Source organism: Symphodus melops (genome assembly GCF_947650265.1).
Source record: "Symphodus melops genome assembly, chromosome: 13".
Lineage (NCBI taxonomy): Eukaryota > Metazoa > Chordata > Actinopteri > Labriformes > Labridae > Symphodus > Symphodus melops.
The window spans coordinates 12,612,362-12,630,441 of NC_136703.1; the positions used below are offsets into that span (position 1 = coordinate 12,612,362).

Consider the following 18,080-nt stretch of genomic DNA (forward strand, 5'->3'; position numbering starts at 1 on the left):
TGCACAAATATTGCAGAGACATAATGCCAAACAAGGTGCTTGAGAGATTGTGCAACTTAAATGTCAGGTCAAAGCCCATATAACCTCTGAGGGACGTCAGAAGTCACACTCCAGCTTTTATTACTCATGGTGGACACTACACACAACAACATGTCAACTCGTGTTAAAGGAAATTAGGTTGTTTTTACGGAGATGTATCTGTTGTTGTCTGTTTTTTTGTTTTGTTTTTTATGATCAGAGAAGGAACAGTCCATTAGATGGAAGATAAAAAGTGCAAAGGAAATACTAAAGAAGCTGCTAAAACGGCATAAGTTAGCTGATGGTGTACAGAAAACATCTTTATAGCTTTTAGTCATCAAAAGTAATCAAGTAACAATTTTCTGTTGCATTTCTCTCAAACTAGACCTTTACAAAAAAAACTTCAAATTTACAATACTTTCCTCTTAATGATACAAGCTGTGAAACAAAGGAGTTTCAGTCTTAAACAAGCATTTTGCAGAATTTTTCCAAGAAATATATTTTAAAAATACCTGAATCTCTTCTTGTGCTTCTCTCTGTCATACATGTGTATTTGAATAAACTTTTAATTTATACTAAAACTATTGATGTTCAGGAGAGTCCGAAGTCTAAAGTATTGTGTTTTTGGGGGGAACATTGATACGGGCTCCTTATTACGCAACATCTTGAAACAGGACAGAGAGCAATGTGGCAAACACGTGCGCCCCGTGCGCCCGCGTCATAGGAAACACCCCCGCCCGGCCCACTGACGTAAATGTGAGCCGATCTTCAGGTCACCCTGCCCGGATCTCCGCTCGCTCGGCTCTCCGCTGACAGCTGCACCAAACCGGTTAGAAGGACAGAAGGACAACAGGGTACTGGGATCATAGAAACTCGGTTCCAGTCATCAGCTTCGACACTAAACAGCATTTAAAGAGAAAACTCGAGTATGGTGGCTGTTTGAAAAAAAGCAAGATGCCGCAGAAAGACACGCTGCTACATCTCTTCGCCGGGGGGTAAGACATATATATCCTTAAATATCAGTGTTTCATCAATAGGTATAACATGTATGCGTATATCAAAGTAATATACATTAATGATGTGTGAAATAAATGCAATACTTTTGGAAACGAACTCACGACTATGCCGGAACATGTCGGCTAGCTCATGTTAGCACAACATGTTCTTTTGAACGTACGTGTCTTGTTAATAAGAGACACCCTGTCTTCGTGTGCTCTCTACTAGCCTACTAGTGTTAGTGGCGTAGAATAAACAAGTTAAGATAATTACTAAAATGTTTTGGGGGTTTTTAAACTTTTTTTTATAAGAGTGAACCTCGTTAACTCTGCTGAGGCTATGGACAATGAGCCGCGGGCAACATCTCTCATTTCCTCTGATCGTCAGGACGGAAGTTAGCTACTTTGAGCTAGCATTATGTGTTTGACATTAATGCGATACAAGTTTATTCAGTGTTTAACGAAACACTCTGACAGTATAGTAGTATAGTAAGACTGAAACGGTTGTGCTTAAAATAAGACTGTAAGTTAGCGGTGAGCTAAGCTGTCGTGGTTAAAAGTGTCGCAGTCATGAGTCTTTAGCATTGTGATCTTCAGTGTTATGTAACACCAACAAACACTTCAGCTGCTCGTCGTCACTTGAATACATACAGCTATTAATAAACCCTGAATCCCTGAAAAATGATATTCAGTACAGTGTGACATAACGACAATCTGAATGGTCTGAAGTGATGCTGAGGTCAAATAAAAACAGCTCTTTAAAAACAGGCGCCATTTTACCCTTGAAGTCAACTCATTAAACCTGTCAAAGGTTTATTATAATGGAAAGAAGAACCACCTTGTTTTGTTGACGAAACTATAATTTAGTCTTCATGTATGCAGTACATTTACCTCTTTGAGTTATAATTGCCCATCAAACCAGCTGAGCTTGTGTGACAGCTTTTGTCGTATCTATGTTATGAAGTAAACACAAACACGTTTATGAGAGAAGTTGAATGTTGTAAGTCATGTTTGTCATTTCAGGGTGTCCAAACTCTTTTACCAGTTCCTCTTTGACTTATCCTAATGCTCAAGGCCACAGTTCATTATTTTAGCTTGCTTTGCATGTTTTGTTTGATTTGGTTATTCAACTTGGTTATGTAACGTGTATGGATACTATTTCTTCTCTATATTTAATACCAGTAATAAAGGGAAGGACATTTGATTAGCGATTAGTAAGTTGACACGTTGCTCAAGTGTTTTTTTTTTCTTCTTTTTTTCTTTTCCCAGAACTAAACGGTTCAGGCACTTCTCTTCAAGGAACTAAAATGTTCCTGTGGCCCACGGTTGTTTGTGTTTGAAGTTTATGTAAATCAGGTTGTACTGCTTTGCAAATGATTTCATTGGTTAACAATTGAAAGAAAACAAGTTCAATGTTTAGTGTCATTTACAGAAAGAATACATTTTTTGGCTTTTCTATTATTTTTGAGTTTAGTTATTTTTTTCTTGAAGTCATACTTGGTCAAATCTATAAGTTGTACCTTTTTAGGATTGAACAGAACAGTCAAACTTTGATTATAAATAAAGGTAGCGTGCAGTCTTTTACACAGTGGGCGATCTAACGCCCTGCTGTGACTGACCAATCAGAACCATTTAACTCTGCAGGGGCAGCATGCCCTATTGTCAAAAGTCCCTGGACCTTCAGAAAGTCCAGAATCCCGAGCAGGGTTTCTTTAGTGGTAAACTTCTACCCCAGAACTACATTTCTACCCTGGTAGATTTGGTAGAAATGCTCATAGTTCCTCAAAAAGACCATATTCTGAGGGATAGCTCCTCCAGTCAAAACAGGGCTTTATATGTTCCACTGTCCTTCAGGCTAAAGCGTGTAACATATCAGAGGCTTTGATCAATCCACTGGTCAGGTTAATGAGAGGACACATAGTATGTATCAAAAATGCGTACTGGTGTGAGCTGTAAAGATCAAAATGTTTAATTGAAATCTAGACAAGTGCTATCTAAAACTGCTGTTCATTGGTGAAGCTCTTTCTCAGAGCAATAACAGTGTCTGAGCTGTAAAACCTTGTGCACCCTTTGTGTTGGGTTAACTCTGACTGTTTCCTCCGCAGAGGCAGCCTTTGACCATAATTGTTCATTAAACTTGGCTGGAAGCTCCACGGCTTTGTTATTGTGGAAAAATGCTCTCCGCAGTTTCTCCTGCGATGGGTAACCCCCCCCCCCCCAAAAAAAAAAGGAAAAAAAAGAACTGGGTACTCTTAGCAGGGATAGCCATTGCATTGCAAGGATCAAACGTTTTAACTCATGGTACTTTCAAGATTTGAAAGCCTCTCACTGTCCTCTGTTTTTGTGCTCTTCACTTACAGGTGTAGTGGTACAGTGGGAGCCATCGTGACCTGCCCACTGGAGGTGTTGAAGACGCGGTTGCAGTCTTCCAGCCTCGCCCTCCGACCTGTCTTCCAGGTCCAGCTGGGCACATTCAATGGAACCGGAGTAATCAGACCCGGAACTGTTTCACCGGGGCTGCTGCAGGTCCTACGGTAAGATGTTGTTTTTGTAAGGCAAATAATCCTTCAGCGTCTTTAGACCTTCCCTTGAGACTGTTATGTTTTTCCTGCGTGCAAACAAAGGTGTCTGTAAAAACTGCCTTGAGGGGACAGACATAATTAGCTTTAGCATTATTAGCTTGAGATTTTCTAGTTGCACGGTGGTGTCCTACTTATTCTTAACCTTGTAAGGACGTCAGAAAGGATGCTCCAGTAGATTGTACAGAGTGATTGTGTAAGGTCCTGTGCAGTTCTTGGGATTTAGTCCATGGGAACATTTTATCGAGCCTGTTATTTGCTCTCTGCTTTCGTAGTCTGCAAATGAAGGCCTCTAATCCTGCCCCACATAAACTAAGGATTAAGTTCAAATGATCCTGTGTGTATGGAGTGTCTCTAAGCAGCAGTTTGGGCACATAATCTGATTTCCCAGGAGTCATACAGCTGTTTTTTGTTCTTTAAGGTTTTCACATGTATGTCTTAATTTCAATTGTATGTAGCCTTTTGTTGGCACTCAGTAGGGTTTGGGTTCAAAGAGCTTCGGGGGCCAAAAGAAAGGATGCATTTTAGCACGGGTGCTGCTTCAGTGTTATGTTACACTCAGCTGACTGAGGACTCAAACTGAACTGGTCTAGACTTGTATTTCCTGGAGACTTGTTAAAGTTTCACAAGCCTAAAGATAGTTTAGTAGAAATATCTAATTCCATGCCAATAGAGGTGCTCTGCACATTTTAAACTCACTTCAGCTGCTACGAAACATGTTTTTTGTTTCAGCATTTAAATCCTTCTGTTGTGTTGAATTTGAAAGAAACTCAATCCGAACTTTAACTCCCTCTCTCCGGCCATTAAAGCTTTAGTCCAAGGCTTCCTAAAAAAAAAGATGATTTATTTGTTGTTTACATGTTAAATCCATGTTTAAGAAACAGTTGGGTGCCAGGAAAGATAAGGTGTGCGTTACAGAAACAGACAGAACTTGTAGATGAACTCCACCTTCGCTTGGCCTCAGGCAGACTAGACTGGCATCCTCAAAGTAAAGGTCACTACCTTCAGAAATGCTGTGGGGGTGTGTCTGTGATGGACCAAGCGCTGCAGGAGAGACAGGGGTCACATGCAAACTGATATGTAAAGCCTGCTCAAGTGACCGGGACACACCGAGCACTTGGAGTGATTACAGGAGTGAGCTTTCATACTCGTTCCCTTTATAGACGGCGGGTTATTCCAACAGAGACATTTGCTGAACAAGTTAAGAGTTATGTAACAGTGTATGAACAACAGAGTGAGACATGTTTCAATTTGTTGTAATGACTGACGGCTGTTTTATGTCTTTCGTTTCAGATCAATTCTAGAAAAAGAAGGACCAAGATCGCTTTTCAGAGGCCTGGGGCCAAACCTTGTTGGTGTGGCTCCTTCAAGGTACTTTCAAATCGGTGTCAATCTTACATGTTTTATGAGCTCCCAGCCCTTTCCCTTTGCAGCTATTTGGTAAAATTAGTTTAAAAAAACTCAAAACACCTTACCTTTGGTGTTTAGGCGAGGGTTTCATTCTTCTTCTCTTTCTTAAAAAAAGCTTAAACTAAATAGGCCACAAAGTGAAGCACACAGGATTCATGTGTTAGAGCACTTCATTCTTATCAGCTGGGACATTGAAACGCTCTTTGGCTTGACGATGTTTGCCTGCATTTTCCTTTTTATGGAAACACCGGTATAGCTGAAGTAAAACTTTTTAAAAACTGTCAGTGTTATATACCACTTGCCACAGCTAACAGTCTAACAGTCTGTGACTGTGTGCACCGTAAACATGAAATCATTAAATAGCTTTGTAAACATTAATCTTTTGTCATAGCAACGACTTCAGCTGCAGTTAGTGAAGAGACTGTTTTAGTTTGATTTGAACCTTTTTTTAACTTGAGGCACATTCCTAAAAGCACGACTAAGGAAGTACTGTATGTGTGAGTCTTGAGCTTCACAGAGTTAAATAGCCGCCATCATGGATAATTATTGATTACTGATTTGAACCAGAACATGACTCATTCGAGCCAAGTCATGACTTCCTCCAGGACATTTTGTGAGGTTTTGATTTCACCAGTGTTCTGTTTATACTGTCAACAGCCGTCAGTGATCCTCTGTTAGACTTTGAGACTGATAAACAAAAAGGCCATTTGTGACATTTACTTTGGCTTTGGTTTATGAGTAGCTACAGCCTGATCCTTTGCTTCGTAATCTCACTGCCCCTCCATTCCACTGGCTGACTTGTATGGACTCATATTGATAGCAGCTCAGTGGACATCTGTGGTGCCCAGTGCTTATTCAGCCCATTCTGGTGCAGTGTCAGTTTGTTCCAGAAGCCAAGCAGAGAGAGAGAGAGAGCACGAGGCAACAGACGGCTCTGGATAAACTCTGTCAAAGGGCCTATATCGCATAATATCCCAGCTGTTTATGAAACCACATGCACTTATTGAAAATGCAATTCATATACTGTGTGTTAATCCTTACAGCTCTAACCAGTTTGTTCTCTGTGTTTCAGGGCCATTTATTTCGCTGCATACTCTAAATCTAAAGAGATGTTCAATGGGCTGTTTGTGCCCAACAGTGGTGTGGTGCACATGTCCTCTGCTGGTGTTGCAGGTGAGCAATCAGCACGTGTTCTTTGCGTCATAAAATTGTCATCACATCTGTAAATCCTTACAGTCCAGTGCTGCAAATACATCTTTCCTAATGCATAATGATCTATAGAAACATTTAGCTGTGAATGGAATGTATGTGATGTTAGAATGCAGACTAAACTGTATTCTCTTCTCCCCTCCCTCATCTTCAGCTTTTGTTACTAACTCTCTGATGAACCCCGTCTGGATGGTCAAGACCAGGATGCAACTGGAAAAAAAGTGTGTACACTTTTAACTCCACCTTTTTTCAGCAGCAGACTGACTGAAGCATTCTTGTTTCGAACCCAAGTAAAACAATCTGAGCTATTTTAGGGACTTACAGCTGGAAAGGTCCTGATTATAATGAGAACTCAAAAAGGAAATCTTCAACAGAGCCCTCCTTTACGGCACTGTCCTTGAGTTGTGCAGTGTGGTCAGGCTGAGCGTGTTATCTGGATCCATAAATACACGTAGCTGACGCATTTTCCTGCGTGTAGAGAAAGAGTCTATATTTACATTGCAGGGCAGGAGTGTCATGAGAGGTGGAAGCAACAGGTCTGTTTACCATGAGCCCAGAGAAAAACATGTCCTAAAGCCAAATGGGAAAACTATTAAATTAAGTTTGTTTTTTTCTTTGTTTTTTTTAAAAAAGTTGTTTATTTAACCCTATAATGAAAGCATGATTCCTAAAATAAACGTCAACCCTAATAAACAGACAAGGAACAGGTTCAAAAGTGAAATCAATTATTACCTGGAATGATGCTTAACACTCAGAAATCTGCTTTCCAAAAAATCCATATTGCAACATCAGACGTTTGTAAGACTTGTTTAATCTGATGACTTGTAATTGACTTTTAGTGATGATGTTTTAGAGGCTTCGTTACCTGCCAGGTTAGAGACAAAGGACATGGCTTTAATAAATATCTTTATCACCACGGTGTCAATAGTAGAGACAAAAAGTCCATTAATACATTTACAGACCTTGCTTTTCTCTTTACCTTGATAGTATAATAATTACCAGTTGTTTTTTTCTGTATTTATGAGTTCGACCTGTTTTTGTTTTTTTTGTAGAGCCAGAGGAGAAAAGAAAATGAACGCACTGCAGTGTGCCCGCTATGTTCACAAAACCGAAGGGATTCGTGGCTTTTACAGAGGCCTGACTGCATCATATGCCGGCATCTCGGAGACCATGATCTGCTTCCTCATCTACGAGACACTGAAGAAACAGCTTGCTGAGAGCCAGTTATCCTCCCGCAATAATGAAAAGGAAAAAGTAGCGTCGGACTTCCTAGGTCTGATGTTGGCAGCTGCATTTTCAAAGGGTTGTGCGTCATGCATAGCCTACCCACACGGTAAACACTCAAGTTGTTTGTCCCCTGCAACATGACAACCCTCATGTCACTGAGAAGTATTTATAGGAACTAATTTTTCTTTCTTTTTTTTGTCTCCACAGAGGTCATTCGGACGCGGCTGCGTGAGGAGGGCAGCAAGTACAAGTACTTCTTCCAGACTGGGAGGTTAATAATGGTGGAGGAAGGCTATGCAGCTTTTTATAGAGGACTCATTCCACAGCTTATTAGACAAATCCCCAACACAGCCATCGTCCTCTCCTCATATGAACTCATTGTCCATCTGCTTGGGGAGACCAAGTGATGAAGTGTGAGAAAGTCGGGATTTTTTTCCTGACAGTCAACGCTGAATAAAACAAAAGCTGAGCGAGAGACTTTGAAATGATGCAGCACATACATGTTTGATGTGCTGCCACAGAGACTTCACTGAAGGAACCGAAGCAGGCTGTACATGTTATCCAAAGAGTTAAATGCATCATTTTATTACAAGCTTATCGTTAAGAGTTCAGAATATTCAGTGTCAGAAAAAATCCAAAGTCATGGTACTTTTGTTTCAACTCTTAAAGCTGTGAAAAAGGTCATCTTCTTGGAGGACTATTGTTAAGTTAATTAAATTATTTTATGTTTTGTTATTTTATGCTTGTTTTCTTTTGCCAGAGGAAATGTGCCCTCTCACATGACAGTGCAGTTGGACTCGATTGGCTTTCATGATGGGAGGTCATTAATATAAAGTGCTAGTTTTATTGCTCTTCCTCGCAAATTCTCTGACCACACAGGTGATTTTTGGATTTCTGATTCACAAATACACTGATCTTGTTTTTAGGTTTGAATAACAGAGAAATGTATCATATTTTTCATTAATATATTCATAAACATACTCTGTGTGTTTCCAGGTTATATATATATATATATACTGTATATATAAGGTTACCTGTGTGTGTGTTTTCTTTGTGAAGGAGATTGCCAACTTTTACAGGAAAATGAGAACTTATTTGATGCTTATTTGACCAGTGGCTCAATAAAATGCATCAAGACAAAATAACAGCTGGCAACCTTCAAAAATCATATTTTCTTTTTGACACGTGCAAAGACAGCACGAAGGTGGAGTTCATCTACAAGTTCTGACAGCAAAAATGCCAAATTATTATCATAATTGTACATGCAGCATATTCATTCCACTTGAGAGATTCTCCTAAAAAAAAAACTCTGGATGTCAGCATCAGTCTAAAGCCTTTAATAGCCTTTTTTTTTATGTCAAAATAAGAAAATCTCCTTCAATAAACTTACTGTCAGTGTTTCTTGTATTAATTGCAAGTAAACAAGTCTTCCATGTTTTGTTTTTACATGGTTGTATAAAAAGTACTCACCCCAGGTACTTTTTTATACGTGTTACATAAGAATAGATCAGGCTCTTATGAACCTGATCAACCTATTGTGATTTTGTTTTGACGTTCAATTAAGGGAAGCTATGTATCCATTGTCCTACATTAAGTAAATCGCAAATAACTTGCTCACTGATGCAGTTGGAGTCCTCAGTCACTCTGAATTTTAGTGGAAAGGCCCTTTTGGAGGCAGTCCGAGTCTTGACTCAGTGTGAGTGGTTAGTTTAAATCAGTTAAGGTCATGTAGACAAAACACATTGATGGATTTTCCCCTCACAGATTATGGATTGAATTAAGGTCTGCTTCTCAGCTGTTCTAAATTCGTTTAATTTTCTTTTAGATTAAAGCAGGTCTATAGGATTTGTTGGTGTCTATTTGTTTTTTAATGTTACACTTTGTCTTCACTTCCACTTTTGATGATTAGTGGTCCAACATGACCACAGAAAAAGGTTACGAATTGAAGCATTTATAGTGCAATAAAATCTGATAATAATTTTCTAAGTAGTTATCTATGAGCGGACAATTACTGTATGAGCATTGATGAGTCATCTCATTGTGTACAAAAACATTTGACCATGCAGATCTGAGTCAGCAAATGAGCCTTCTTTCATTTGTGGTTTTGAATTAGTCATGCACATTCTTTCCAGCTGGAAATCCAAAGTAAGTACTCAGATGGTTTTAATTTCACGGACTAAAGATGCAGAACTGAGCTATAATGGTGTTAAATCTCTAAATGGCGGGTATTTGTTTATAGTTTACAACAGGGATGGAGGTTTGGTCCCATATTGGTGCTCTTCCCTCACTGTTCATAACATATTTAACAGGGTACAGCCTCCGAATTCTCCTTAATGCAGTTTTTGTTTTGTTTAAATCAATTTAATTAAGTGATGTGTGATAGATTAACCATAATGCAACAATAAGAACAGCCAACAGGCTGGCAATTTAAGAAAAATCTTACTCTTGTTACCCTACACTCTTCCTTGGTCTAACGTTTACTACCAAAACTCTTTAAATGCATAAACCATCCTGCAGCCACCAAGGCAATCAATCATTGATTTGTAAAAATCCCACTTCTTGCTTCAATAGCTCTTACCACATAGAGTCACAGCTCAGAAAGAAGTCATAATGACCAGAATTTCACCAAAAAAAGACCACTTAATGTCAAAGTTTGAGCAAATCTGTACACAAAGACCTTTGGTGAATATAAATAGCAAAATAAATTGTAGGAATAACAATATCTTTTATTTACAGAATAAACAATGAGAGCAAACCATTTAAAGTAGCCTGCTTATGACGTGGCATTGTATAGAGAAGAATTAGGGGAGATACATCTGTGACAATTGTTAATACTAGTAAATGAAAAAATTAACGAAACCTATTTCTAAACAACTTAAAAACTAAAGAACTAGGACAATACATTCTTACTTACTTCAGATTAGCCACTCACTAAAATAAGTATACTTAATGACTCATTATATAAAACTGGGTCAAGGTCAAATGGCTTTCAGTCAGGAGGAAGGCAGGTCTATTAAAATATCACAGAAAACCTGCCTGACAGAGTACCGACATGGTTGTTGTTGTGTGTTTTTTTCCTTAAAAAAAAATCAAATCATATGTAGTCAAAAACAGACTATCGGTTTAGAAGAGAGCATGATGAAGTAATAGATTCTGTTTCCAGATCTACAGAAGACACTAAACAATAGTTGAAAAGGTAGGATAGGAACATTTTAAAACATAGATGGACTCCGTATGCCCTCCAGGGTTTGTAGGTCCCCCCCGTGACCATAGATATAGATAGCTGGCAAGGTTGAATCTATCTAGCTGTGCCTGTGACTGTCAGAGAGGGACGAGCCTCCCTAATGAGAGCTGTTTTTCCAGGTATAACGCAGCGCCCCCTGTCGGCCGCAGGAAGAACAACGGCTCTATCGGACTCTCTGTTGACGGTAATATTATGGCGCTGTGACGGCATGTTGCTTCGTCTGCTCATGAACATCATGTTATTGTAATTTGTCCGCTGCCTCCATGTTTTTCGGGGGCGACACAACATATACTTCTGTCGATGCATTAGCTTTAGTCGGTTCTCCACAATGTTTGAAGCTACGCCAGCAACGTCGCTAAGCTTTTGCTAAAGTTGCTAAGTGTTAGCTTGTAGTTTTAGTAAGTCAATCCAAGCCTTTTGTTGCACACAAGCTAGCTAATGTCTCGTTCGATCGCTAGCTTTAAAAGGCTGTTAGCATCATCACCACGACAACCGGCTTCCTTCCCAGCCGGCCGACTGATGGACGGCTGAGGAAAACCATGCTGAGATTCCTCCATATCCTTGTGACAGGTAACGAGCAGCCATGGCTGCTATTAATGGTTAGCTAAGCTTGTTTGTCGGCTAACTCTGAACTAGTACGAAGGGTAGAGCTTATCCCACCTGTGTTTATGTAACATGATAACTAAAGAAGCAGGTGTTTAAGTTGTATTGAAAAGAGTCATAGTGATTATTTGCAGATTGCAGTAAACGTTTTTTCTCTCGGATTGATAAACAAATGCGTAAAAACTGTTATTCAGCCAGGTTAAACTTGTAATAAACCGTTTTAAGAAATTGTAGTTAAGCAACGAAATATAAATGTATCATATTGGAGGATCAAAGATATGGAGCTCAGTGTTTTTGGATTCACAGTCACACAGTATTATTTCAGATACTTATTTATTATAGCGTGTATGCTCAGTTTAGTTTAGTTTCTTTTTAATCAACCCTGTAACCACAGCAGGATGGAAGCAATGTAGAAAAAAATAGTTCAATGTACCTAAATAAAAGTGAAACGTAGTTTAGGAAACTGCTGTTGATTATGTTTTCTTAATAAAATCTCCTTTTTGTTGTAATTTTATCCCAGGCCTTTTTGGTGTACTGTGGGATGGAGTTAATGCCTTTGGTAAGCTTCTTCTGTTATCAACCTTCACCATCCACACTTATTCCCTCACACCTTCACTGTCTAATTCATTTTTCCTCTGCTCCACAGGAGGGGTAAGACTAGTGGATGGGGAGAACAAATGTTCTGGCAGGGTTGAGGTGCTTCGCCATGACCAGTGGGGGACTGTATGTGACCATGCCTGGGACTTTCGAGAGGCTGACATTGTGTGTCTGGAGCTAGGATGTGGCTTAGCCGAATCGGAATCAGCTTCATTTGGTCCAGGCAGGGGCCAGATATGGCTGCGGCACGTCCAATGCTCAGGACACGAGGCCAGTTTGACCCGCTGCGCAGTTGTCCTCCACAGTAACTCCCAGTGCACCCATGAAAATGACGCAGGGGTGAAATGCTCAGGTGAAATGAAGCTCTCTTATTACATTTCATCTAACAAAAAGAAGTACCAGATTGCTGACAGAACAGTTTTGATGTGATGAGGATGCTATTCTTGTTGTTTACATTTTTCAGGTCACCTATTTAATCTTTGATTTGGTCAACATTGCGTACAATCAATGGTTATCCAAAATATGATGATCTAGACAAATACCTGATGTAGTCAAATTATTTTTCACAAAAAAGCATCGAAGTATGTTGTCCTGCTGGTTATGTCAAGGTCAGTGTAATGGGTCAAATTGTACTTTCGTCTATTGATTCATTCAGTTTGCCAAAAGGCATATAGGATTATTAAAAAGACAGGTAACCTAAAACACAGAACCATGTTTTATACATTTAATAATGGACGGGTAATTTCACGTCTTAAAGTAAAATACGAAAGTAATCACAAGTAGTACTGTACAACACAAAATGCATACACACACACCAAGTTATTTGCTCATCCACGGCAACATTCAGATGGATTCAATTTTAACTTTAGTGATAAGCCTGTTTTCTTCTCTCACAGGTACCCTTTTAATGCCCACCCTCACTCTGCTGTCACCTCACACTGTGTTCTCCCCTGGGGAGGCTGTGCGCTTCGGCTGCAGCGTTCTGCTGGGTCACCACCGCAGTGACTTTCACCTGTACAAGCACGGTGTGTCCACTCCACTCGTGACACAGAGAGCGGACCAGACCCAGGCCACAGTGGAGCTCACACTTTCGGACATAGAGACTTTTCACCAGGGCAGCTACAGTTGTCGGTACAGGATCAAGGGCGGCTTCCCTTCTCAGCTCCTCAGCTCTCCGCCCAGCAACTCCATCAACATCACAGTGGGTGAGTCATACCTGCATTGTCTAATCCATATTAATGCACCCAAGGCCCAATCCCATATAGTGTCTGGTTGTGCAGTCTTTAATAGACAAGTTAATCTTAGCCTGTCTCAACCCTCAGCAATCATAAACTTTAATATGATTGTATTTCACTTCAGTGGGCGGCTGTGGATCAGTGGGTAGAGTCATCATCTCTCAACCGGAAGGTCGAGGGTTTGATCCCCCAGCTCCCGCGAGCAACATGTCCGATGTGTCCTTGGGCAAGACACTTAACCCTGAATTGCTCCCCCTGCTCTGTCAGGGTGTATGCAGTTCGCTGCTCCTGTGGTCGAACGCTTGGTGCGCTAATTGCCCCACGGGGATAAATAGAGTTTCAAAAAAAAAAAAAAAAAAAAGATTAGGGAGGCAATTTATTTTGTATGATAAGTCCCAACCTTTCTTGTATGTCTATTGTCTACCTGCACATAATAGCACGTGACAAGAGGCTTTTAAAGTCTAAAGCTGGCAAGGTAGTTGAATAAGAATGGAGTAATAGGCAGCAAACGCAGACAAAGATGCACTGTGCTCGCTCATAGACTTGTCTGACTGTCTGTCTTGACTGCCTCTTGCTTTTTCTTAGCAAGAGGCAGAGCAAAGTTGCAAGCTCCTGCCTTAGTTAGTCTTAACCTATAGCAACAAAAACTGTTTTTGCTAGTGATTCTAGACAGCATATCAGGATCTGCTCCATTCATAAAAAGTAGATTGCATGTTCTGTTTGTGTAGCATTTTTATTTGTATTTAACCTGCAAAAAATGTTGTGGTTTAAAAAAAACAAAAAAAAAACAGACTCAAGCAAGTCCTGGCCCAGATAGGCATTTACAAACTGGACAGAGTATCTGACAAAGGACAAGCAACCATACATTTGAATATAATAACACTTTCATGACAAGACTTGTCAAGATTACCCACGGCCCTAAATACATCAGGGAGAACTTCGACTGTGACAAGTGCCTCCAAGTCATCCAGAGAATCCACAGAGACCAGCTCATTAAGTTTCAGCTCTTTTTGTAATTCGTTCTCAGTAAAAGGAGAAGCAAACTTCAACTCTTCCCACCACTTCATTTCTGACTTTGGGAACAGACGGCAAAATAGGTGCTGGGACTGAAGATTATTTATTCCTTCATACCTTCTGCCTGATGTAGGTCAGAAGGTTTGAAGGAGTGGTATGCCAATACTGAAGTATATACAAAGAAGACCATCCCGCACGTGCATAAAACAATGATGAGTGAGGCCTTTAAAATGAGTGATCCACCTCAGAGATCTGTGATTCACTGTCTAGAGAATGTGCTTTGCCACAAGGCGTGCATGTTTAAAATGTCGCCATAGTCCAGCACAAACATAAGATGGACAACAACCTGCCTCTGCTTAGATTCCAGAGAGGCAGGATTTGATTCTAAAAACAAAAACAGACTCAAGTTCAAACTTTTTACCAGCTGCTGAATGGGAGGCGATTCATCAATTAAAATACCAAGCTATCTGCAGCTCATGAGCTGTTTGAGGGGTTTGGTGCCTGACTGAAGGCCACATTGGCAGTGCTCAGGAATTGAACTAGCACCTCTCCAGCTACCAGACCAATTTAAAGAGCATATTGCAGGTTAAAAAAAAGTTGAGATTAACACTTCATGTTGTCAGATAAGGGCTGTAGAATAAGTACATACATTTTCTGTATGCTCTTCAACACATAAGTGCTCTAATTTAGAGGAGAAAGTGGCTGTTTTTAGTGTAGCTGTTTAGAACAACAACGACTGATTGCAGTCGCGTTCTGTTACTCTGCTTTGATCGGCTTTATGCGTAAGTGTATGAATGAATGAATGAAGCCTTTATTGCCCCTGGGGGAACTTGTCTTGCACCGAGAGCATGAAACACTTTACAAACAAACATTTAGAAGGCAGAACAAAAGAATTAAAGCACAAAAAACAGTCTAAAACATGACATGCTTACACGACAAGCTTTACGTCTGTCGGTCCTCTATCCCATTAAAATGTTAAACTTTTTGTAGTAGCCTAATATATGTGCACGCATTAAAGTGTGTAGTGTGTGCGCTGTTGTGCATGTTTGTGTGGACGTGCGCTGTGAACTCACGTCAGGAGAATCCTGCACCATACACTGTATTTTCTATAACAACGTGAGCACCGGGCTGCATGAGGAATAAACAATAAAGATATAGTGCTGCATTAGCACAGGCCGTGTAATCGGGTTTTATGTCACTCTCTCTCGCGCGCGCACAGCGCGGTACAGATTTGCCGTTTTAGAGCAGCTCCCATACAATGTAAAGGTGAATGATCGGCACTTGCACCTTCTACAAATTGTTTTTTAATTGATTGAATGTGATTACAAACTTTACATATGCTGATGTGAACACAGCACTCACCCATATATCACGAGCTGACACCTGTCACTCAGCAGGACGCCTGCTCCGGGTCTCTCCTCACACCACAGCTTCTCTCCTGAGGCCGTTATTCCTCTAATCTTGCCTGTTTCTGTTCTCTATCACATCTACCAGGTTCATAATAATAAGCCAGTGGACCATTATATGTAAAGGAATACATATTTTCTTCCTATTTATTGACGGGAGTGACACTCGGATCCATGATTTTCTATGTTAAACAGATGGGGATCCAGCGGGACTCCCTTATGTTACGTCACAGCCGAATGCGGAAGTAAAGAGCAAAGACGTGCGAAAACGTACTAAAACGTCTCCAGGAGACCCTGTGGGTTATTAATTTCTGAATTTCTTTAAAAACAGTATTGTTAACGTATTGTCCTATGATTAGTTAAGTTTTGTCTTTAACCTGCAATATGCTCTTTAAAGACTTGATCCGGTAACCCTCCAGTTACCTACCTAACTCCCTACAGATTTAGCTACTGCTGCTCCCAACAGCATTTAGACTGAGATTCTAACGGTGACATCACTCTGGCAATCTGTACTGTGCCATACTGTGCTTGTTCATGAAGTTAACCTTGCCAAAGCACACCTTTCCAAAGTGTGCCAGGGTCAAGGAAGTGTGGAGCGATCACCGGTCAAACTCACTGAAACTTAGGAGTGAAGTGTGCTTAGGCACAGTACGGATTGCCAGGTGTGAGAGCACCCTAAGGTGACATGCGTTTCTGGATGCACTGTAGAGAAAGAGAATAACTGATTATTTAAGATGTATTTATGCCTAAACTAAAGTGTGAATGACTCTATAACCTTATTAATAATTGTATTGACCTGATTGCAGTGGAACTCCTGACTCCTCAGCACTGGTACAACACGTCTGCTGAGGCCCCCGCCGGTTCTGTCCTTAAAGGCCACAGCTTTAACATCACCTGCTCCACCCTGCAGCAGTACCCTGGAGGCTCCTTTCAGCTTCGTCTGATACGCTCCAACGGCACAGTGCGCCAGTCCCTGCCTGCCCTCACCCCGTCCGTCACTTTCACTTTTTCCAACGCACAGAGCTCAAACGAGGGCTACTACTACTGCCTGTACCGGGTCCAACTGGGTGGACGCACTTTTGTTTCCAGAGAAAGCCAGCCCCTGCCTATAGCCATCAGAGGTGAAATAACGTTTAAACACAGGCCATATACACATAAAGTTCAGCAGATACGTTACTGACATCGCCTCTTCCCTTCAGACCCAGATCCAGTACTGAGTCCGATGGTGATCAGCTGGCTTGTGTCTGGTGTAACGTTTGTTGTAGCCGTCATTGTCATCATCATCGTGGCCAAGGTGCTGTGTAACAAAGAAAAGAAGCCCTCTGAGCTGGAGCGAGAGACCAGAACCTGTACGTTAATGATTCATCTTTCACAGAAGTAGGATTTTGGGCAAACCTCTTGGCTGTGTTCTAAAATGTATATATGTACTTCTGTTTCCAGGTGTGGACAACACTTATGTTGCCTTAACAATTAACAAGCTATGACCGGACAAAGAACAACTAGAGGTAAAGAAAGTTGTAATTCATGCAAAAAACATTGTTATGACATAGTAGATGCTGTCATACAATATAGATAGATACAATCTAGATACTGGTTTATATATATATATATATATATATATATATATATATATTCAAAGTGTGTGTGTGTGTATATGTATATTGAATCACAAGCACCAAACCCATGTGGTCAATGTTCATCTGGCATCATCAAGCAAAAGGCCCCACATTATAGAGATCTGGTTTGACATTTGTGGGTATGTTTTTTACATTTCTTACCTTCACTGTTGTGAAGTCTTCTGTTTCTCTCATTAACAGATAGAAGGCTCACTGTGAGGCCATCGTTGATGTATCCAGCAGTGGACGTAGCGCTGAACAGAACAGCCTGGCTGGTCGTCCTTTGGAAGAAACACCTCCTCTGGTCCCGGCACGAGCTCTTAAGATGGGGCACAGTTTTTTTGCTTGACTCTAACATAAACCTCTCTGAGACTGTTCTGTAACACTCTAGTGTTACTGCTGGGACACTATGGTAATGCTCGGCTCTTCAGAATTATAATTTGGTAAGATGTTAGTCAACAGCTTGCAGAGGAGAATGCCAAGAACAGCCACGTTTGCGATGGATTTAATATAGTTATCTCTACAAGTTTATTTTTATCTACGTAACAAAAGTTATTAAAACAAATGATCCATTCTCGACATCACTGGACACTTTTTGATCATGTGGAGACAAATGTGGTTAACAGCATTCCTTGGATTTTACACTTCAGTGTCACTGTTATAACCATTGAGGATGAATCATGGCTTCTTTTTCCTGATGTGGGGAGGCTGATCTCATGGTGATCACATGCACACCGCCAAGGTATGGGATGTCATTCTGTGGGAAACGCTCATTCTTTCAAGATGGAACTCCCCGGATACATAACTGGCAGTAAGAGGAAACAACCTCCTGTTTTCTACTGATAATAAATCACACTTGTGTTCTCGAGATAACTCAAGCGCGGTTGTTTTTGGCATTCAAACTGTAAAAAGTCCTTGAAGTCAGTA

General features: G+C 40.5%; 2 protein-coding genes across 3 annotated transcripts; both read left to right on the forward strand.

Moving 5' to 3' along the window:
• Positions 1-761: 761 nt before the first annotated feature.
• slc25a33 (solute carrier family 25 member 33) lies at positions 762-8,579 on the forward strand. Its single transcript, XM_079360571.1, has 7 exons — positions 762-1,013; positions 3,374-3,547; positions 4,886-4,963; positions 6,075-6,175; positions 6,366-6,432; positions 7,264-7,544; positions 7,646-8,579. Exons 1-7 carry the CDS (start codon positions 973-975, stop codon positions 7,843-7,845), a joined length of 942 nt encoding a protein of 313 aa, XP_079216697.1. The 5' UTR covers positions 762-972; the 3' UTR covers positions 7,846-8,579.
• Positions 8,580-10,786: 2,207 nt separating this feature from the next.
• Positions 10,787-17,732, forward strand: LOC306833503 (uncharacterized protein). Of its 2 annotated transcripts, none has more exons than XM_079358783.1 (8): positions 10,787-11,252; positions 11,806-11,844; positions 11,932-12,234; positions 12,779-13,087; positions 16,344-16,658; positions 16,737-16,886; positions 16,978-17,042; positions 17,332-17,732. In XM_079358783.1, exons 1-7 carry the CDS (start codon positions 11,222-11,224, stop codon positions 17,019-17,021), a joined length of 1,191 nt encoding a protein of 396 aa, XP_079214909.1. In that variant the 5' UTR covers positions 10,787-11,221; the 3' UTR covers positions 17,022-17,042; positions 17,332-17,732. The 2 variants fall into 2 exon arrangements, with proteins under 2 accessions (XP_079214909.1, XP_079214908.1); XM_079358782.1 differs by having other exon boundaries at positions 10,788-11,252; positions 17,355-17,732.
• Positions 17,733-18,080: the final 348 nt, after the last annotated feature.